This window comes from Colletotrichum graminicola (assembly GCF_000149035.1).
Source record: "Colletotrichum graminicola M1.001 genomic scaffold supercont1.31, whole genome shotgun sequence".
Classification (NCBI taxonomy): Eukaryota; Fungi; Ascomycota; class Sordariomycetes; order Glomerellales; family Glomerellaceae; genus Colletotrichum; species Colletotrichum graminicola.
In genome coordinates, this window is record NW_007361035.1 from 77,458 (window position 1) to 92,308 (window position 14,851).

General features: G+C 54.8%; 6 protein-coding genes across 6 annotated transcripts; 5 read left to right on the top strand and 1 right to left on the bottom strand.

The window, feature by feature from the left end:
* Positions 1-489: 489 nt before the first annotated feature.
* GLRG_07417 (uncharacterized protein) lies at positions 490-996 on the top strand (the record flags this gene model as incomplete). The annotated part of the gene is made up of 1 exon (XM_008098102.1): positions 490-996. The coding sequence occupies one exon, from the start codon at positions 490-492 to the stop codon at positions 994-996; it is 507 nt and encodes a 168-aa protein (XP_008096293.1).
* A 366-nt stretch (positions 997-1,362) lies between these two features.
* GLRG_07418 (uncharacterized protein) lies at positions 1,363-2,740 on the top strand (the record flags this gene model as incomplete). The annotated part of the gene is made up of 2 exons (XM_008098103.1): positions 1,363-1,664; positions 1,714-2,740. 2 exons carry the CDS (start codon positions 1,363-1,365, stop codon positions 2,738-2,740), a joined length of 1,329 nt encoding a protein of 442 aa, XP_008096294.1.
* Positions 2,741-3,426: 686 nt separating this feature from the next.
* On the bottom strand, positions 3,427-4,290 carry GLRG_07419 (uncharacterized protein; the record flags this gene model as incomplete). The annotated part of the gene is made up of 2 exons (XM_008098104.1): positions 3,427-3,879; positions 3,934-4,290. The coding sequence occupies 2 exons, from the start codon at positions 4,288-4,290 to the stop codon at positions 3,427-3,429; spliced, it is 810 nt and encodes a 269-aa protein (XP_008096295.1).
* Positions 4,291-4,707: 417 nt separating this feature from the next.
* GLRG_07420 (Gpi16 subunit) lies at positions 4,708-6,500 on the top strand (the record flags this gene model as incomplete). The annotated part of the gene is made up of 2 exons (XM_008098105.1): positions 4,708-5,057; positions 5,108-6,500. 2 exons carry the CDS (start codon positions 4,708-4,710, stop codon positions 6,498-6,500), a joined length of 1,743 nt encoding a protein of 580 aa, XP_008096296.1.
* Positions 6,501-7,846: 1,346 nt separating this feature from the next.
* On the top strand, positions 7,847-10,997 carry GLRG_07421 (subtilase; the record flags this gene model as incomplete). Its single annotated transcript, XM_008098106.1, has 10 exons — positions 7,847-8,203; positions 8,255-8,318; positions 8,370-8,478; positions 8,550-8,610; positions 8,661-8,720; positions 8,780-10,092; positions 10,147-10,359; positions 10,414-10,591; positions 10,659-10,828; positions 10,886-10,997. The coding sequence occupies 10 exons, from the start codon at positions 7,847-7,849 to the stop codon at positions 10,995-10,997; spliced, it is 2,637 nt and encodes an 878-aa protein (XP_008096297.1).
* Positions 10,998-11,710: 713 nt separating this feature from the next.
* On the top strand, positions 11,711-14,375 carry GLRG_07422 (uncharacterized protein; the record flags this gene model as incomplete). Its single annotated transcript, XM_008098107.1, has 3 exons — positions 11,711-13,070; positions 13,123-14,218; positions 14,297-14,375. The coding sequence occupies 3 exons, from the start codon at positions 11,711-11,713 to the stop codon at positions 14,373-14,375; spliced, it is 2,535 nt and encodes an 844-aa protein (XP_008096298.1).
* Positions 14,376-14,851: the final 476 nt, after the last annotated feature.

Genomic DNA, 14,851 nt, shown 5'->3' on the forward strand with positions numbered 1-14,851 from the left:
GTACTACCCTGCGGAATCAAAGAGACAACTGTCTCGATGTGGGTGAGTTGTCTTATTACGCAAGACAACCTATCTACACACACAGGCGAGCTGGCCACAACTTCTCAACCCGGCCCCTGGCGGTTGTGGGGTTCACTAAAAGAAAGCGAGGGAGCCAACGAGATAAGGATGCATTAGGCCCTATACACCCCCCCCCCCCCCCCATAGCTGTTTCCACCTAGCAAATGGCCAATGGTAGAGCTCGAGGACAACCGTCTCTTGTTCCAAGGCTGACTGCTGGTTTTGGCGGGAACCTCCTCCCTCAAAGAGTTCTCTCATCAATGTGAAAAGGGCCGCCAGTCTGGTTGCATCCAAAACAAGCTCTTGTCAAAGTCCCATTTGAGCACGCCGGGCTGTGCAATTACATCGACGGGGCCAGGTTCGGCTCATCGCCAAACGAATACCCAGCCGGCCGGCACCGTGCACGCGTTAGACGAGCAATCAAACGCCATGGAGAGCACGCCATCAGCCCCCAACAGGGTCATTTGCCCTCTGGAACGGCCGCCCGCAACGACGACGATTGGGAAGTCCATCTTTCTCGCCGGCACTACGAGCAAGGGAGACTGGCGCAAACATCTCGCCGAGTCCATCTCTCATCTCCCCGTGACCGTTTTCAACCCCTTCCGGCCGGACTGGGACATCACTTGGAGGGAGGATGTTTCCGACGAGAGGTTCAGGGGCCAGGTCGAGTGGGAGCTGGAGATGCAGGAGAGGGCCGACATCATTGTCGTCTTCTTCGAGCAGGACACGGAGGCTCACATCAGCCTGCTCGAGCTAGGATTATGTGCTCGGTCTGGAAAGGCCATCGTCGCGTGCTCGGAGCATTACAAGAAACGAGGGAACGTCCAGGCCGTCTGTGCCCGGTATGGGGTTCCGCTTGTGGCCAATCTCGAGAGCTTGCAGAAGGAACTGGTCAGCAGGCTGGGAGAAGCTGGCCTCGATAGCTCATCAAGATGACCTAGATCAGGAGAATTGATGCATTTGGATACAATAACTGATTTCCTCAGTATGAACGACCCAAACAGGTGGTAGATATGTGCTTGCTTGCGCCGCACTGTATACACACGGCTCAGCCACCCAGCCGGGCCGAGGATAAATCCGCCGCACCCACTTCCCCATTCCGCGACTCGGCTCCCCCACTTGCCCAATCCGACATGGCTTGCCGCTGTCCAAACAGCCACCACAGCTTCGGGTCAACTTCTCAGACCAGATAAACCTCCTGTGTTTCCTCCAATAATCTTTAGCTCCTCTGTGGCGGGTTACAGTTTGAAGCACTTGACTTTTTGTTACGATACCAAACCTGTTAGAAAAGAATACCTCAACATGGACGACCAATTCGGAGGCCGCACCGACGACGACCTGTTCTTCGACGACTTTGAACCTGTAAGCAATCCTCAGGTCGTCGAAACCGTCGCAGCCCCTCCTCCCCCTCCCGCCGCCGTCGCGACACCGCCTGTCGACCCCCCCAAACCCAAACCTGCGGCGCCAAAGCCCGTCCAAAGACCTCCTTCCCAACAACCTGCCGCGAAACGACCGCCCACTGCGCCTAGGGGCGGGCTCGCTAACTCGCGCTTCGCCGACAAGCCTGCCGCCGCCCCGCGCTCTCCCCGCCAAGCCGCTCCCGCGTCGACGCCACCGGTCACGACCACGACCACTACTACGCCGACTCCCCAGCCTCCCGCCGGCCCCGCGGCGGCGCAGAACGCGACAGCGCCAACCGCGTCGGGTCGCCCACAGCCGTGGCCGCTTCCCTCCCCCCGCGACGGACCAAAAGTTCATTCCCCCGGCGTCCCACCCGCCCCGCGAAAAGCCGCAACCCCCGCCCACCGCGCCCACGGGTCCGGCCGCCGGCGGCACCACCCCCACCACCCCAGGCGCGACTCCCGGCGCAAACACGGCCTTAAACGCCGCGGCGCGCCTCGGGTCCGGCGCGAACCCGCGAACCAAGCTCACCGAGACGGAGCTGGCGGCCAAGATGGAGCAGATGCGCATCCTCAACGCCGAGAAGACACGCAAGTTCGAGCAGGCTGAGCAGGACGAGCGCAGCCATGCCGAGGCGTACGCGCGCGGCATGGAGGAAGCGCGGCAGCGCAGGAAGCTCGACGAGGAGAAGCGGCGCCGCGGCGAGGAGGAGCGCAAGCGCATGGACGACGAGCGCGCCAAGAACAGGGAGAGGAAGCTCAAGGCCATGAGCATGAAGGAGGGCGGCTGGGACGAGGGTAAGGACGCGCTCGCGCAGGAGGACGAGAAGAGGGGGTTCCGCGGCGCCAACGGCGGGGTCCGCGGAACCAAGTCCGGCGCGGGGCTCTCGGGGAGCAGGTTCGCCCGCGACGGCGACGACGCTGGCGATCGGCACACCGGCGCCGGTTCCGGCGAAGAGCGGAGGGGGGGCAGTGGCCGCGGCCGCGGTAGGGGCCGTGGTGGTCCAGGGCGGGGCAACGGACGCGGTGGTCGGGGTGGTGGGTTCGGCAACGAGCACGAGCGCGATCCTGCCGCGTCCAACGGCGGCGATGGCGCCCAAGGTGCCAAACCCGCCGCGCCGGCCCCCGTCATCAGCACCGAGGAGTTCCCCGCTCTGCCCGGCAAGAAGTCCACTACCGACGACGCGTCGTTGCCTATGCTGTCGCCCCTCGGTCGATGGGATGACGAGATGGAGGCCTTCGACGCCAAGCTCAAGAGCGGCGTGAACGATACGGAATGATTTTTTTTCTTCTTTTTTTTTGGTTTTTTCTCGCTGCGGCTTGACGAGTCACATGAACAGGGCATGGGATTGAATCACGAAACAGCGACGATGCATCTTTTGGACAGTGTCGTGAACGAATAAAAGAAAAAACGAGTAGGACATTTTTTGATTATTAAGGCACGCTTCTTAGAGGATGGTCCCGTTGCGGAGGGCGCACTTTGCGCATCGGACATTGTAGAATGCCTCATTACCAGCATAAGAAATATATGAAAGTTGTCCGGGACTCGCCGTCGTTGTCACTCGAGGCATCAAGCTTGACAGATGTTTTTCTCATCTCGGGGTCTTCCTTCAGTAGTGCGCATTCTCCTCCCCCCCTAGCGCGAGCCGTCCTCTGATTCCGGAATCGAGGCCTAAAAGACTTAGTATGAAGCAAACAGAACTCCAGTGGTTCGTCACCCACGTTTTGCATTCTGTTGTAGATGCCGAAAATCACATTCTTGCTCCTGCAAACTCGTGGCGTACATGTCCGCCGGGGCGGTTGTGCCTGTCGGGGTCTGTCGTTCAACATTCCTCGGGCGAGGTTGGTATCTGAACAGGCGCAGCGACAATACTTCCATCTGCGCTTGGGGATCGGCGATATTTCGGCAGACCCCGTTTGTTTACGTTGTCGTCTGGTCGTGGCCTCGTTATCTCTCCGAATTGGCCTACCATCCGCCACGGTATCCTCTGCCTCCGCGACCCCGGTAGCCGCCGCCACTTCTGGGCCCCCTGGGGCCGCCGGACCCCATGCCGTCGTCCTCGATCGGCGCCCGCTGGCGATGGCGCATCTCCTTCGGGAACGCGTCGAAAGTCTTGCGCATCTGCGCATACCCCAAGTGCATCTTTCCGTAAAAGTGGTCTGCTAGGCGGCGATCGTTGTCCAGCCTGCTAAGGTAGGCGCCGCACACGTCGCAGACCTGCAGCTTCTGGTGGCCAGATGGGCCCGAGGTGTCAGAGAGGGCCTTGAGCTCCTTCTCGCGATCGAGCTTCGTCTGCTGCGCTTGCCGTACCCGGTAGAATTCGTCAATGGCGCGGGACACTTCGCTCATTTCACCCAGAATCTCAACTTCGAGAGTGCCGTTGTGAATGGTGGAGGAGAGTTCTGATATGCTTTTCAACTGTAGAGAGTTAGTCAAATACATTGGAAAGCCGTAATTGCTGTGGCAACATACCAGAGCATTTGTTTGACGGATCTCGTCAGGGGTCTTCTCGAGCCTGCGCTGAGCCGAGTCTATCCTCCTGTTGCAGTCGTCGATATACTTTTGAAGGTCGCGCATGTAGTCGTACTCGAATCCATACTTCTGCTTCTCCTTGTCAGAGAGGCCCTCGTACTCGGCCTTGAGCGCCTCAGAGTGCTGCTTTGGACAGGGACCCAGGTCCTGCTTAGTATTTGTGAAGAGATCGTGAGGGCATGTGCCGACGAGGAAAGATCTGCAAACTTTGGGGTCGGTCATGGAAAGCGAGGCGGCGCGGGTGCTGGCTGAGCCACCCATCAGCTGCTCGAGCAGCTTTCTCTGTTCTGCAGCCATGGCGTGTGGTGTGCGGTAGTGTTCGTGCTTGTCGTCGTGCTGTGTCGTGTATCGCGGATATGTTCGTGGGGCGAATTGGGTGTTTTTGATTTGGGGGTAAAGAATCTCTCTCCAAATCTCGGGCTGGGGGAGAAAGCGTGCTGCTGCGCGAGATGGAGCAGCAGACCAGATCGAAGGTGTGGACCACGGGCGGAATGTGGAGAGCTGCAAAGGGTGCGACTTTGGCAAGCCCAAAGATCTTGGTTACGTAAGGGTCATTCTGCCGGGGTCCACCGCCTCTCGTGTCCCTCCAAACGACCACCTTCACGACCACGACTTCTACTTCAGGCCCCCCATCCATGCGCTGCTATGTAGAGGAGAAAGAAAGAAGCAGACGTCACTCTCGTTATTCTTTGCGCTGTAATTCCTCTTCTCAAGATGCGCCAGTTCCTGGCCATCGCTCTCTTTTCTTGCCTGGCGTCCTTCGGCCTAGCTGCGGATTACCACGAGCAGCTCAACCTCCGTCCGCTACCCCTTTCCTCATTGCTTGCGAGCTTCAATTTCCGGTCCAACACGTCGCTTTCCGATTTCGAGTCGCAAAACTTCCGATACTTCCCCCGTTCTCTCGGTCAGATTCTACAATATGCCGGCACGCGAGAATTACATCTGAGGTTTAGCCTGGGGCGATGGGACGCTGAAAGCTGGGGAAGCCGGCCGTGGGATGGTCAGCGCGAGGGCGGAATGGGCGTGGAACTGTGGGCATGGCTCGAGGCCGAGACGGACGAAGAGTATGGCGTTCCCCCTGCTTGCCGCGCAATTGCGACTGACAAATATGCAGGGCTGATCAGAAGTGGCTGACCCTCACCAATGCCCTCTCGGGTCTCTTCTGCGCATCGCTCAACTTCGTCGACGGAACCCGAACCACCCGACCCGTCATGTCTTTCCAACCAGAGGGTCACCATCCCGAGGCCTCCATCCCAAACATGCAGCTCCTTCACGGCGTCCTTCCGAAAGAGGTTGTCTGCACAGAGAATCTGACACCTTTTCTTAAGCTGCTCCCCTGCAAGGGAAAGGCTGGCATCTCGAGTCTCCTTGACGGTCACAAGCTCTTCGATTCCTCCTTCCAGAGCATGGCCATTGACATCAAGCCAGTGTGCCCAGATGGTGAGGAGTGTAGTCTGCAAATCGAACAGACTATCGACATGGTTCTGGACATTGACCGGTCCAAGCGTCCGAGAGATAACCCGATTCCTCGCCCACCGCCAGGGCATGAGCTAAAATGCGATACCTCGAAGCCCTACCACTCCGATGACACATGTTACCCGCTCGGCCTCACCACCGGCCAAGACTGGTCTCTTTCTCAGGTGTTTGGCAAGTTCATCAAGGGAACATGTCCTCTAACGGATGAGGACGTGCCCCCTGTGTGTATCGAGGTGCCTCATTCGAGAAGTGTCTACACCTCTGGCGGAGCTACAGAAATTCTCAATCCGAACGGTGTATCGAGATGCTTCAAGATCGGATCAGGGGCAGAACTCGAAATCGTTCTCCCTCTTGAGGCTATGGAAGGCCAGGATCCTACAAAGGAGCTCGTCGAGCCTTCTACACCTCTCATCTATGCTGAGCGCAGTTTTACCGGATACGGCCAAGAGCATGGTGGCATGCAGGTCATTCTGACGAACCCGAGCAAGGATACCGAGGTTGAGTTCATCTATATGGAGTCGCTACCCTGGTTCATGAGGGTGTATCTACACACTCTGAACGCACGTATCGAGGGATCTTCAGGCTCACAGCCATCCATCATCGAGGACATTTACTACCGTCCCGCTGTCGACCGTGCCAGAGGCACGCAACTTGAGTTACGCATGCGCATTCCTCCTGCATCAACCGTCTTCCTTACCTATGACTTTGAAAAGTCAATTCTTCGCTACACCGAATACCCCCCTGACGCCAATCGCGGCTTCGATATTGCTGCTGCTGTCATTACCACCTTAAGCCCACGTACGCAAAGTACTCGGACAACCACTCTGCTGCTGAATCTCCCAACGCCGGACTTCAGCATGCCATACAACGTCATCATCTTCACGTCGACGGCGATTGCGCTCGCTTTCGGCGGCATGTACAATATTCTCGTCCGTAGACTAGTCGGCGCCGATGAGGGCCCCAGTCCGGTGCTCAAAGCCAAAATAGGCAAGCTCCTGGGAAAGCTCAAAGGCTTGCGACCTAAGAAATAGAAAGCCATGTTTGTGTTTTTGTGTCATAATATCTTAATCTATTCGAGGCACCAAGTGATCAAGCACTGACACGTCGGCTAGACTGTACCCTGTCTGCTCTCGCAGCCGATCTGCGTTCTGACTTGAAATCCCACGAGGCCTCGCGTGTTCCGTTAAGGGCACCGAAGGTTTGTCATGAGCCGAGGGGGGCTGGACAGCAGCCTTCCGTTGTGGAACAGCGAGAGCGAGCGGGTCCAAGTCATGTCCTCGTGTCTCTATCCGCTACCATGTTCTTCGATGAGGTATCGACGAACGATTGGGCGTTGCACAAGTGCAAGTGTGTTTGTCACAGGTGTCTATATAGAGTGCTCGATCAACCGGGTGTGATCCAATCCTGCATGACTCTTACAGGATCTAGGATCTCACACCGGCTGATTCTCGGGCTTGTTTTGTAAACGCAGGATTCCGCTAACTGCCGTCTGCCGGTTCCCTGATATCAGTTTGCAGGGCGGCTTCCATCCATTTCCAGCACCTCGGCCCTTTTCAGAGCATCTCAGAACTTGTGGGAAGACTGATGCTTTCGACAATTTTCATCGGTGCATGTTTTCTGTCAGTGTCATGATCATCGGTGTTGCATGTGGATAGTTCACGGCTTCCCACTTCTTTGAGATTACGATGTAACATGGGAGCAGGACATAAGTACTAAGTCACGGCATTGCTCGGACCCGGCTGTCAACCTCTGGTCCAGGCGTTCTGGGACATCATATTGTCCTCATTTGCCATGTGAATTGGGGTCCTGAGCAGCGAGACTGAAGCATAGATACATAGGAAGCGAATTGTTTGTTTGTTCTCAGACCTGGACATCCCTCTAACCTGACTGGGTTCCGATTATGCAATTCTCAAGGGCCACGCTGCTAATATCCGAACGCTTGAAATTCCGCCTACGGGCCGCTTGCTGGATGTGCGGGCCTTTTTTGTTTGTAATGTTCTAGGCCGTGAGCAGTGCCGGAGATGCAGGCTCCCTCATGGCCGGCATAGCGCATGAGCATGTTGGTACAGAGTCATCCATTGTGGCAAGGGTCCAGTCCTCTTGCGGTCCATATGAAGACGGCGAATTCCCAAGATTTCAACCCATCTCCTTACCTTATACCTTATCCATCATCTGATAAGGACTGGACTGTGATAGGTGATTATGCTGCTGAGAAACGCGATCCCAATATTCTTCTTGACGAGTGTCAGCCTGGCTAGATTCGGGCACAGGTCAATACGTTCACAGGAGACACAGCAGCCCGGACCCAGACGATTCATCTTAGAGCTTCAAAAGGTACGTACACTATTGATAAAAACGCTGGAGTGAATCGTTGACAATGAAGACGGCACAGGGCTCGGATTTGAGCCAGCTCAGCTCTGGTTTCCCTAGTATTTCGGGAGCCAAGGTGTACAAGACATTCCACAGCGACGTGTTCACAGGAGTCAGTATCGAGGCCACGGGAAAAACCGCGGAAGAACTACAGCTACTCTATGGTGCACGCAATGTGTGGCCGTCGAGACCAGTCCAGATGGCCGTTGCCAACAAGGGTCGCACGTACACTGGGGATGTATCCGCGGCGAATTACACCATCCACGGTATCACAGGGGTGGCCAAACTCCACGAGGAGGGTGTCCTGGGCCAGGGAGTCAAGGTTGCCGTTGTCGACTCTGGCGTGGATTATGATCATCCCGCTGTAAGCCATTGTTCCCTTGCACGGGACAGTTTTCTCTAATACGCCACACAGCTGGGCGGAGGATTCGGTGAAGGCTTCAAAGTCATCGGCGGCTACGATCTTGTAGGGGGCTCAGGTAAGAGCTGAGATTGAAATACCAAAGGAAAGTATCTGATCTATACTACAGCGTGGCCTGTTGAGGGATACGAAAAGAGACCTGACAAGGACCCATACGAAGAAAGTGAAATTGGGCATGGTACGCATGTGACGGGCATCGTCGCCGGAAAGTCAGACAGGTATGTCCTTAATTATTCCTTCGCCCACTCAATGTCTTTTATCCCAGTTCTTGAGGCTGATCTATGTGCAGCTGGCAAGGCGTCGCCCCTTCAGCAAACATCCTTTCCTACAAGGTGTTTGGTGCTGGCAATGTAGGTCGCCTTTTCCAAGTAATCTACCAGGGCTGACAATTTTATTCCAGAGCGGCGGCACAGATGAGGAAACCCTGATTGAGGCCTTTCTGATGGCCTACGATGATGGTGTACGTCCAAATACTCAAGAAACTGGGTAAGACGAGCCCGTCTTCTAACTATACTCCAGGCCGACATCATAACCTCATCAGTAGGAGGCCGGGGAGGCTTCTCCAACAATGCTTGGGCGGAGATAGCTTCACGTCTCGTGGACAGAGGCCTTGTCGTCACCATCTCCGCCGGCAACGACGGCGCCGGCGGTGCTTTTCTTGCCGACAACGGCCAGTCCGGGAGAAACGTGCTCTCGGTGGCCTCGTCTGAGCCTGAGTCCGTTCCCGGAATGCCCTTCGACGTGACGTTCGAGTACGAGAACGGCGACGTCAACACTACAAGGTTTGGATTCTTCCACGGGAGTCTCGTCCACCCTTTCCCTATCAATATGAACTCTTCGGGTCTACCCATCACAGCACTCTCGTTCGACCCCTATGACGTTACAGTCGGCTGCCGCTTCCTGGGGCCAGATTCGCGAAACCTGTCCGGTGCTTTGGTTCTGGCCCCTCGGGGGGGATGCAACGGTGCCACAAAGAGATACGCGCTCCATTCCGCCGGAGCGGAATATGTGCTGCTCTTCAATGATGACAACTTATACCCCCTGGAGGGGGATTACAGCACCTCTAGAGTCGAGGGCATAACGGACCGAGGCGCGGGCGTCCAGATCCTCGCCGCTTTGAAGGAGGGAGCCAACGTCACAGCCAGGTTCTATGACGAGTCACACACGTCTTTCGTTAACCTCAAGAACCCCGCTGTTGTCAGTTCAAAGTTCACCTCGATGGGCGGGCTTTACGATCTCCAGATCAAGCCGGACGTTGCCGCGCCGGGATCCAACATTTTCTCAACCCTGCCAGGCAAAAAATATGGCCTCATGTCTGGGACATCGATGGCAACGCCTTATGTGGCTGGCATCGCTGCTCTATACATCAGCAAATACGGCGGCCGGGCGACTCACGGCTCCGAGTTCGGCAAGAGGCTTTCCGCCCGCATCCTTTCGAGCTGCGACTCCGTCCGCTGGAACGACGGCAACAATATGACGGACTACGACACCTGGGCCCCCGTCTTCCAGCTCGGAAATGGGCTGGTGAACGCTACCAAGGTCCTGAACTACAAGTCGGAACTGTCTTTCGCCAAGTTTGCGCTCAACGACACAGTCAGATTTGTGCCTACTCACTACGTAAACATTACAAACAACTGCACGGGGTCCGTCACGTACAAATTTTGCCTCCAAGCTGCTGGTGGTTACGAGGTCTTGGACAACACAGCGGCGGTGTCCCTCAAGATGGGTCCTGAGTACATGGAGTTTACCCCGATGGACGTAGTGCCGGTTCCGAACGTGACCTTCCCTGAGGGTGAATTTACGGTTGGCCCCGGCGAGACCAGAACGGCGAAGTTGGTCCTCTTCCACCAGTTACTGTGATTTTCTGGACTGATTATCGCCTGCAGGTTTACCTTTGCGCCTCCCAAAGGCCTCAACGCCTCAGCGATGCCCCTCTACAGCGGCAAGGTCCTTATCCATGGGTCTAACGGGGAAGAGCTGGCCGTGCCTTATATGGGTGTTGCGTCTGACGTTCGCAAGAACTTTAGGAAAATGTTCGTTGAAGGCAGTCCTAGCATGTACTCAGGACGAGACGCGATGCCCATCATATACAAGTCCAAGTGAGTGGCTTCTGGCAGGCTTACTAGGAGGGGGGGCTTCTAACAGGCTGGTAGCTTCACATTTAATCTTTCAGTCTACGAGCAAGACTTCCCACGGCTCCAAATTCGGCTTCGTTATGGCGCCCAAATCTTGCGGTGGGATGTTTTTGAGTCTGGTTGGGAGGAGAAAAGCTGGGGGACGTACCCGCCCGTTCCCGGCAAGGGCGGCTTCATCGGCATGGCGGCTACCTGGGTATGCTTAAATTTCCTGAGAACACCAACACTAACCACTTTTCTCTTCTGGTCTGACGTCAGATAAGGATAACGAAAGAGATACGGTGTACTTTGATCCGGACTCCCATGACGAGTTCGACCTTGTCAGGGGCCCGCTGACTGAGTTGTCCCGTGATGACTACAACTATTCTCCGTATCAGGCGTGGTGGCTGGGACGCTTCGCTGACGGCCATAGGATTCAACCTGGAAAATACTCGTAGGTCACGTCTCTAAGTTGATCGACCTGTTGTTTCTGCTTACTGATGAATTCCAGAATGCGTATCGCTGCTCTATCTCCGTTTGGAGATCCTGCCAAGAGCGATCACTGGGACGTCTGGAGGCATGACTTTGAGGTTATTGGGAACCAGACAAAGACTAATAGGTGAGCGATTCCGGACTTCGCATTTGCTCTGTACCTTTACGGCTAGAGGTGAATAGCATCATTGCCAATAGGGAAGTTACCGTCAAAGATGCAGACTTCTACATAGTACAATTACTGGACAATTGTCGACCTCATCTTCATAAAATGGGAACCCTGGGCTCGTTTTTCAATTTGGGTGTAAATATTGGTTTCAACAAACGGATATTTTCTGTGACATCTGCAGTGTTTGTACTTATAGTATCAGGCACCCCTTGCTTAGAGTTTTTTTCTGATTCGCCGGGTTGGGCATGTCAAGCTTGACTTGATATCTTACCTTTCAATCACATTTCCAGCATTGCCATGCAGCTTCGTTGATCACTGACACCCATGTAGGTTAGCTATACTAAGAATTCGTTGTATTAAATGTCGGAAAGTCTATTAAACTGACGGTCCGAGCTCGGAGCAATAGAAACGATGCAGCACTGGCGTCGATGACTTCTGAATCGCTTTCTAATTGATTGGTGGATTGTTCAACGGCGGAGGGAATACCATGTCAGACGTCCGCCCTAAATTGACATGTCTCTCGATGGCCCCACTCCCATTGAACACTCTGGCGTGCAATTTCGTCTTGCTAAAACGCATGTCCTGTTAGCCCGTCCAGCGGCCGAACTTCTTGAGGAGCCTTGATATTGATGTCAACAAGGTTCAGACTCTGGAAAACTGATGAGGGATTAAACTATGGCCGACTATATCGAAGCGCAATTGACGCCAGACCCTCCAAACGATACAGATTTTGACTTCAGTCAATTCTGCCTATTTCCCCCAGATCATGTTGACGAGAACACTTTCTCTGGTGAAGCCCGGCACTTAAGTGCTTGCATTGAGTCATCGTCATCAAGTGTCTCGGGAGGCGCGCCTTTGTCTGACAACCTCGAGAATATTAATCTGGATCCCCCGGTTGCAAACGGCACGAATACCTCTGTCGCGGATACACCGTTTAAAGTCGGCAGCCGCTTTACCTCTGCTGCTATCAGAATCCTAAAGGCATGGTTCGACAACCACGAGCATCATCCCTACCCCACACCGGAGGAAGCACGAAAGCTAGAGAAACAGACAGGCCTGAGTAAACAGCAGCTTACAAACTGGTTCGCCAACACCCGTCGTCGTAGAAGGTTTCGCCCGAGGGGTGCCGCGTCCGCTTCCGGACCTATTGAGATTCCCGCACGGCGACCCACGCCCATGCCTTTTGAGCAGATGAACCCCCTGCAAAGATGGGAACATTCGCCCCCAGAGCATGAACCCGCGTCCGTTACGGATATCTCTCGTGCCGTCGCCGCATCAACGAGACGTTCGGGTCGTTCAAACCGATCGCGGTCGTCTGCCAGATCATCCGATAATATCTCGTCAGGCAGCAGCCTCGCGACCTCTCACTCGAGCAGAGGCTCGAGGTCCAACGGTTCTGCGTACTCCTATGGCTCCAACACGTCGCTTACCACCCTGCATGGGATCAGAAAGGACTCGAGTCGACGAAGAAGACGAACGGCCACCAACGTTCAACAGTCTAAGACGGTAAGCTTGATGAAGACTCGCAATCCGTATCACTGCACTTTCTGCGCAGAAACTTTCAAGACGAAGTACGATTGGCAGCGTCATGAAAAGACCCTTCACCTATCACTCGACGAGTGGATCTGTTCACCACATGGCCCGACCGAGGTCGACCCTGACAGAGGCATTATATGCGTTTATTGTGAAGAGGTAGACCCAGATCAGCACCATCTTGACAGTCATCACCAAGCAGCCTGCTCAGATAAACCGCTCGAGGAGCGCACCTTTTACCGGAAAGACCACCTGAGGCAGCATCTGAAACTCGTACACAGGACGAAGCAAATGACAAAATGGGCTGAAGGGTGGAAGGTCACGACGGATGATATCCATTCAAGATGTGGGTTTTGTAATCTCACATTTGAGTCGTGGTCCGGCCGTGGGGATCATATCGCGGACCACTATCGTAATGACGGCAGCATGATGTCGGACTGGAAAGGGAATTGGGGGTTCGACCCGTCTGTGCTTGCGAAGCTGGAAAACGCAGTACCGCCGTGTAGGTATCTAAAGCGGTTCGAAAAGCCCGACTTGCTGACGTGCAGTCATAGATGTGGTTCAATGGGAGCAGTGTGCTCCGGTGCCCTTCTGTGCGGGAACTGGGCCAGCCGATACATCTCCCAGCGCTTACGAACTGCTCAAGTTGGAGCTGGAGTATTTTGTCCGCAACTTCTTCGAAGAAAACGAAGCTCTGCCTTCCGACGACGATCTCGTGTATGAGGGCTGTAGCATCATCTTTGGCTCACAACTCCTCTCGCCCGATCTCGCGAATACGGCATCTTCTTGGCTCCGAGACCTCTTCATGAGCTTCACCGGGGCAGCCGAGAAAGCTCGCTTGCGGCCAATGAACCATTTGGCAAAGCTACGGATGAGTCAACTCCAGATCAAAGGAAAGGCGGACATTTTTGAGGATTGCGAGCTCGAGTCTCGGCTTTGCCGACACGTCGGAGAGTACACGAGTCTAGGCCTGCGTCTTTCAGATACCGATGTCAAGCAGGAAGCCTGCTCTACTCTGTATCGCGTCGAATCTTCATCTAACAATCCCTCGAGACGATTCGCAGGCTTTTTGGTCCGACTGATATGGGAGTCGACTGACTGGATTGCTCCTCTGCGCCAAAGGGCAGCACATTCTTTTGTGAGCTCGTATCCAGATTTCAGTCCTGACCAAAGCACACTGGCAGCATTAGCTGGTGGTGAACTCGATGAGTTTTACAGTGAACTTGCAGCGCTGGGCCAGCTGACTGGTGAATCCGAAAGACTGATGGCTCCGGGCGGCGGCAACGAAAGGACGACCGGCGAGGTTGAGATGGCGGGCATCCTGGCGCCAGCAACATATTCAAAACCAGTCGTTCCAGAGATCCCCGGTGGTCACTTCTTCAACAATCCATCGACAGCTCCGCAAGACTTCTATTCGCGACTGGAGACAAGCAAAACGATCTTTGTCGGGTCTGGTTTCTCGTTGCAATGGAGCGAGCGACCAAGGGGCAAGGGCATGCCGTTCTTTCTCAACGACCCGAATCGATACGCCCGCCTCGCACGGGAGCTTTCGCGGTTCGTGGCGAGCACGATGTCGCCCAACAATCCAAACAACCACGTGCCGACGGACGACGAGATAAGGTACCAAGCTCGCTGGATACTCTACGACGAGTAAGTGGAGTTGCTTTGATGAAACCATTGGGGAAGAGCATTTGACTAGATTACTCTGCTAACCAAATTTCGTTCCAGTGGCGATCCATGGAACCAGACTCCGGCAGACATTGCCGAGTGGTTGACTGATTTCAAAAAGCAGGTCGGGTTACAATAGACTCCCCAAGGTGGTCTCTCACAGACCTCGCATCTTGGTCATGTCATCAATATTTGCGAATCTATCTGAAATTCGAATTAAACTTGCCAATCTCGGACTGTGAGTATACCCATACAAGCGCATCGGCATCTTGACGATGGACACATCAGCAGTCTCGGATAGACTCAATACCGGCCCGGTCGGAGCGGGATATTAGCATGATGTATGTAGTCTGCGCATTCAACAATCTGCATTTAACAAAATAGAGTGTCTAATAGAGTGTCTATCAATTAGCTAGCTTATGCTGGGCCCGCAACGGGCCCCGTCCGGAAACTCAGAGACCGAGAGACTTTTGGTCCTTACATGAGAGCTCGCAATAGTTTAGTCCATGGCGCCGGGACATTAGTTATGGAGACAAGCACAAGTCATGAACGTCACTTTGTACTCCCGACACTGAATTTGAATACTCAGCACACAAAGTCCAAGCACGGGGACAT